This window comes from Orbicella franksi, chromosome 8 (genome assembly GCF_964199315.1).
Source record: "Orbicella franksi chromosome 8, jaOrbFran1.1, whole genome shotgun sequence".
Classification (NCBI taxonomy): domain Eukaryota; kingdom Metazoa; phylum Cnidaria; class Anthozoa; order Scleractinia; family Merulinidae; genus Orbicella; species Orbicella franksi.
The window spans coordinates 21,132,559-21,139,176 of NC_138152.1; the positions used below are offsets into that span (position 1 = coordinate 21,132,559).

Sequence of the window (6,618 nt, forward strand, 5' to 3'; positions counted from 1 at the left end):
TTGGCTGAGAAAATTCGCGTTGTCCTCGAGCAGTATATTTTTCGGCAAGAAGTGAAAGGTTTATTGCTCCACTTTTTCAGCAATTTGCAAACAGTTTAAAGAGTTCGTGAGCAAACAGCTGTTGGAAAACAAGTCACTGCCGGACCAGAAGTCAGAAGCCTGTGGAACACTGTTGGCTGCGCCTGCGGCTGAACAACCTGTACTACATGCTGAGTCATCTCAAGAACAATCCACAGTAAGAAGCTGACTAATTTTGCGCCGGGTGTTAATTTAATCATGCCAGCCCAAAATCCACCCCAACACCATCGCACACACTTCACAACATACACCCACATACCAAAAGTTAAATAAATACGCTTTTTAGTTACTATTGAAATTATTTTTACTTATAGCAGACATTGGTGGAAAAGGATCCCTCGGACAGCGATGTTTCATCTGAAGATCTGGCGGCAGAATTATCAAGGCTTGCAATTGACGATGAGACTTTCCTTCGTCCAGATACAGATAGCATTGTTTCAAGCACGAGCGAGGAAACCCAAGCTGTGAAGGCAACGTCGGTGGTGCCTCGAGAAAAGTTGAATGAGTATTTACTCTCCGACGGTATCGCTCGGATAGTTCAACCCTGGCTTGAGTGGGAACAAGTCTCTGACAGAACCAAGCAACGATACACCAAAAGAACGGCAGAGATCGTGTCCTCAGTCCTCCGCACAATCAGCCCGAAACACGCAGGTTCTCTTTGGCAGGCCACTGTCTCGTCTGCTGCCATGAAGAAGGCCCTTGGTCTAGAAGACTTATCGCAGCCGTCAAAAGACTACCTCGAGGCTTTGGCAGAGGCTTACGGCAGTGCAAATGGCTGGGACACGAGAAGACAGATTCTGTCCATCATGGCAGGTCTTGCCAGCTAAAAGGCTATCTCAGTGTTTATACCAGGCTTGTCGAAATATCACTACACCATAGCCAACCTTCATCGCCTGCAGTTTGGGCGCGGCGCTTCCATGACCTACCAACCATTAGTGAGAGTAAGAGTTGAGCGGCAGCAGTTGGACTATTTTCTGTCCTTCATTACGAGTCCTCATTTAGTCCAAGATCTGCGTTTTGGACAGAACATGCTGACGCTTTCCTCAGGAAAAACTATTGAAATACCGAACGTCATCCGTACGCTTATTCCACATAGGATAGCGGGCCAGTACGAACAGTACTGCGATGAAACCGGATTCGAGCCCTTCAGCGAGCGCACCATGTTGCGGATACTAGTAGAGTGCAAAGCTTCAGTGCGCAAGTCTCTTCAAGGGCTTGATTACTTTGCCGCAGAAGGTGCTCGCGCTTTTGAAGACCTTGGATCTTTAGTGCGCCAGCTTAGCGAACTCGGACTGGGAAAGGAATCAGATGCCATTAACACCCAATCCTTGAAGACTGCCAAATTGTATCTTAAAGGCGATTTCAAGGTAATAGTTGTTGTTGCTCTTTTTTTGAAAACTAACCTTAAAATATTGTAGGACTGGAACAAAATCTGTCTCGCGGTGGGTTGCTCAAATATCACTTTGAATATACCTTTTAAACATAGATACTAATGTTTATTTTTTTTTTCTAATTCATTCTATAGTAGTAATTCTGTAAAAAGGCAGTAAAACGGTTATCTAGAAAAAATAAAATTAGTCCAATGGTTCTCCCATCGAAAGATCAGGCTTTGGTGAGGGAGAAGGGGATGGCGAGAGGGGTGGGGGGTGGGAATGGCCAATTGATGGGAAAAGTGCCTTAGTCACCTTTTCCATTTATTTTTTAACGGTGTTTTATTTTAACCGCACACGATTTTTTTTCCTCTATTCTCTTTGATCCAAGGCCAGCTGAATATGTACCTTATTAGTGTAGCGATCTTGGCAATACAGGTATGACGTGTAATGCATTCAAATGCGTTCCTTGACAGGTTCACATTACCACCAACTCTGACGTAGCTAGTCACTGCAGTGTGTTTGCCCTTAGCGATTGTACCAACCCAGACCTTCGGCAACAATGCGATCACCGACACGAAGACTTATGCGAGCAGTGCGAAAACCTAAATTCTACGCTTGCCGCCATTTCAGAAGCCGTAGCCAGGTCGCCGTTTCACGCGGATGACGACAGAGACAAAGCTGTATATCTTACCAATCACGCCACGCTTGCCATCCAGTCATGGAAATGTCATTTGTTACGATTAGCTTATAGCACACCAAGACCAGGCTCGCCTGGATATCATCGTTGCCCTCAACCAAGAAACGGTTTTCATTGTAAACGACTGGGCAATGAAGTTCTTGCCGCAGAGGTACCGAGACTCCCAAGCAGACTGGTTTGGCAAGCGTGGTATATCCTGGCACATATCAGTCGTATACCAACGGGTAGAAGGGGTCCTACAGTAGCAAGGGTTCATCCACGTCATCCAGTCATGTAGCCAGGGAAGCTCTGCAGTCGTAACCATCATGCACCACGTTCTGACCACACTTAAGCAGGAGCACCCGGAAATCAACACGCCCTTTTGTCGTCAGGATAACGCCGGGTGTTACCATTCTTCTCGCACAATCCTGGCGTGTCGACATGCGGGAACACGTTGCGGAATTTGGATGGCATGCATTGATTTTAGCAATCCACAAGGGGGTAAAGGTGCGGCGGATCGATTGGCTGCGTCACGCAAATTCCATATCAGGGCATACATAAATGAAGGACACGACGTGTGCACTGCAAATGACATGAAAATTGCATTGATTTCTCATGGAGGATTGGAGGGAGTCCGAGTGGTTTCCATGGACACCATTGCCGAGACGCAAGACACGGCCCAGACAGTAGCAAGTATCAAAAAGCTGAACAACTTTGAGTTTACTTCAACAGACACCGTTACTTGTTGGCGTGCATATGGTGTCAGTCCTGGTGATGTAATCAAACTGGATGTATCGTCTTTTAGGTCTTCGGGTGAGTAGCCAAATATTGTGGACATAATGTCACGATTTGTTCTACGGACTGACAAACTCTCTTATTTTGCCGTTACTACGGTGTTCTTCACAATTCGACCTTAATTAGATACAATAACGAGTGCGGAAACCTCCCTGATTAATAGAGTTAGGTAGAGAGGGACTGAGGGATGGGTAATGCTTTTCAGTAGTACCTCTTCAACACCTGTTATTACGAATAACAATAACTGCATTGTTACTTGTTCCTAGATTGAAATATAATGTGGATGCGTGTCTCATCATGTTTCAGAACCTAGTCAGAGCGGACTAGTGGCAGCATTTTCTCCGGGAGACTTCAAACCTTTGGGCAACAAGTCGACCAAAGCCACAACTCCTGAAGCCAGCGCGGAGGAAATGCAGAATGTCAATCCAGAGGAGAGCAACAAAGTTGCTGGGGTTTATTCATGTCCCCAGGATGGGTGCGTGCGCATCTTTCAACAGGTATCGGCGCTTCAAAACCACTTGTCCCTCGAGAAATGCACACGGTCCCCTGGGAGACATACTGTGATAGATCTAGCCAAAATGGGTTACAAGTCAGCCCTGGAGGAGGGCGTTGGCGTTTTACCAACCGTAAAAACCTCAACGCTTTCCCAGGATTACCCTATTGCTGCTGCCAAGGAGGGATGGGCTCTAATAGCTGTCAAAAAAAGCTTATCAGTTCAGCGATAAACAAAAGTCCTACCTTTTGGCTAAATTTCGTATCGGCCAAACAACAGGCCGAAAGCTCGATGTGGAGGTCGTTGCTCGTGAAATGCGCCGTGCTCGTGGTGCTGACTGTCTGGGCCTTTTCCAGTCATCAGAACTCCTTACAGCCTCGCAGATCGCCTCTTACTTTTCACGTCTTAATACTGCCGCTCGCCAGCAAGATATGAATGAGTTAGATATCCAGGCATCAGAAGAGGAGACAAATTTCACTGGCGCCAGAGACGTGGCGGTCACAGCAAGCCAGATGCAGCATCCCATTATGACTTGTATGACCAGTTCCATCTTTGCTCAATGGTGAAAGGTGATACCTTGAAGATGCTCAAGTTACCAATGCTGCAGCGTGTATGCGAGGGCCTGGGTCTAGATACACTACATCCTCCCGTGCGCAGGAGAGCTCCGTACATGGAACTACTAAAGGACATAACACAGAACTGTTCTTGTCAACAATGAACAAACCTTACGATCCACAAGGACTGTACTGAGGCCTGTTTACAAGAAGGGAAGGTACCGTATCAGTAGGGTTATCCTAGCCCGAGTTAAAGACTTCGGCGTGCATAATCTCTATTAACAGTTATGAAAAAACAAACAATGAAACAAACAAACAAATAAACAACAATTGTTCGCATTTTAGGCTGTTTAGCTAGGACTAATTTGAATGTGATACCAATTTTTGATGCCAACTTTATCATTTGAGACACCAGCTCCTACTGAAATTTAAGATCGCAAGTGCCGACCGAACTGATTTCCGTTTCGTAAATGATCGATGCCATTTTCAACAGTCGATGCCTTCATTGGTAGCCAAGTCCTTTAGAATGGACGATTCCATACCCGCTTTAGTTTAGGCCTTGACAAGTTAGAAACTGTGGTTATGATGATGGAGTAAAACGCACTCACCAAATGCTTAATTGTTTATATTCACACTGGTTTGCTTTCGGTTAGCTTTTATTTGATGTTTGGGGCAACTCTATCATTAACATCTAAGAAAGTCACGTTTTATGACTTAATTTTCGCAGATTTGGCTCCGGGTTCGATACTAAGTGGTTACTTACAAATTTTTATTTTCCTTCATGAGTAGAGAAAAATTCGTTGCCAGCTAAAAAAAAAAAATTTCTAAGCGTCGCGAGAACGGCAACGACCGTTTACGAAACGTGGAACTGCATCGCCTTCGGCAAAGTAAACATTGGTGAATATCAACGACAACAAAATAACGGATTAAAACATAAAAACACAGACGCAATTGTTCGCTTGCATACACGTATGCGGGGGTAGTTTTAATAACATCGATTGTGAATCGATTGACTCAAAGAGTTCGGCAATAAAACAAACAAGCGAAACACTACGCAAAATAAATTCATCCGGTACCTTTGTTATATCGTTGTTGACTTTATTTACAGTTGTCACCATCCTCTTAAAATGAGTAGCTGTAGTTTGAAGCAAAATAACTTTCCGTCAGATCTGACTTGCTGGCGATCAACGTAATCTCTGAGTTTACGATTCTTAAATCCCTTCAATAAGGGTTTTTGAGAGGATTTTTCCTCGAAGGGCAGAACAGTGGTTGTAAAAATTATCCATCCTTTCAAATATCCTGGACTTGGAGGGATGCCTCCCCAACAAATGCAAAATTCATTCAGCAACTGTTCGCCATGTTTGCTTGCCGTGAAGGCAAAGGTGGCGAGCTTAATATCCAGGCCTCAAAAATGTTATAATCACCGCTTGGCGCGGTGAATATAATGTCATATAAGGAATCGCTCAACCAAGCCGATTGCTGAAAAAACATTTTTCAGCTTTGCAATTATACTAAATCACAATATCAGGGATTGAAAAAACTCTGAATTGTTCGCTGTTAGGGCTCTAGAGCTAAGACCGAGAAAAGTTTTTGAAGGCCTGAACGTGGTACCAGTTTGGAATGTCTACTCTTATTAATTTTACTTTAAAATAGCAAAAAAAAAATCGAGTATTTAGGCGCTTGAATGTACAAAACACTCTACATGCAGGTATTTGAAATCTCAAACGAGAAGGTATACCAAGACTCTGGTCTCTGGGTCTTTTATTTGTTAGAATTCCCTCTCGCATGATCTCCCTCTAACTTCTTCTTCTTCCACTTCTACTGCTGCTTCTGCTCAAGTACTTGACTGACAAATGCACACGTACTTAAATATCATATCGGTAGCTATGTTTGGGCCCCATGGGACGACTGTACTTGGTGGATTAAACATCTTTTGTTGAACTAACCCAGACACTTTCACGCGACTTTCAACAGCGAACTATAGAATTCTTGAAACAAGCGATAGAAACTAAAGTTTGGAGACCAAGAAACCTAATCAGGATCTTTGTGAGAGATTCAGGTCAAGGGCAGTAGACAAACCTAAACATGACTAGCGATGGGGTTTGGAGCTTAAGCATTCTAGATAAACTTTAATATAAACAATCTGAAGTGTGGGGAGTCGTGCCTTAGAATCACAGGACTAACGAGGGAACTACAAAATAATAAACATTTGGCGATCACAAACCAAAATTCTGAATTTTATAAAAAAAATTATTGAACATCATAACACAAGCCTAAATATAGCCTTATCTTCAATACGCGCCTACCCGTGGGAGGGAGTGTGTGACGGAATTCAATGCTGAATCATGAGGAAGGTGTGTATGGGAGAGACCTTATAGTTAATGCTCACCCACGTCATAAATATTTAATAACAGATTTTGGCCTTGAAATAATTTGTAAATTAATGCATTTGTCTTTATGTGTCATATTCCTTTTGTAGGTACTTGTCCTATAACCAATTGCAGAACTTATCGTCGAGGCTTTTTAATCATTGCGCTTGGTTAAAACATGTTTAAGTAGGACTTTTACGTAATCTATATGTTAGAAAATATAGAATTCCAGAAATTTAATTTTAAAATTGGTGTGACGATAGTTCTTCTAATAGGACAC

At 43.3% G+C, this 6,618-nt stretch overlaps 1 protein-coding gene and 1 pseudogene across 1 annotated transcript; both read left to right on the forward strand.

The window, feature by feature from the left end:
- Window positions 1–260: 260 nt before the first annotated feature.
- LOC145494236 (uncharacterized) lies at window positions 261–1,496 on the forward strand. The gene has a single exon (XM_081473688.1). The coding sequence runs from the start codon at window positions 996–998 to the stop codon at window positions 1,494–1,496; it is 501 nt and encodes a 166-aa protein (XP_081329814.1). The 5' UTR covers window positions 261–995.
- Window positions 1,497–1,660: 164 nt separating this feature from the next.
- Window positions 1,661–4,765, forward strand: LOC145494237 (uncharacterized; annotated as a pseudogene).
- The last annotated feature ends 1,853 nt before the right edge of the window (window positions 4,766–6,618 follow it).

Bases quoted from the DNA above. Each gene is read 5' to 3' on its own strand.
- LOC145494236 (XM_081473688.1), top strand. From the start codon at position 996: ATGACCTACCAACCATTAGTGAGAGTAAGAGTTGAGCGGCAGCAGTTG.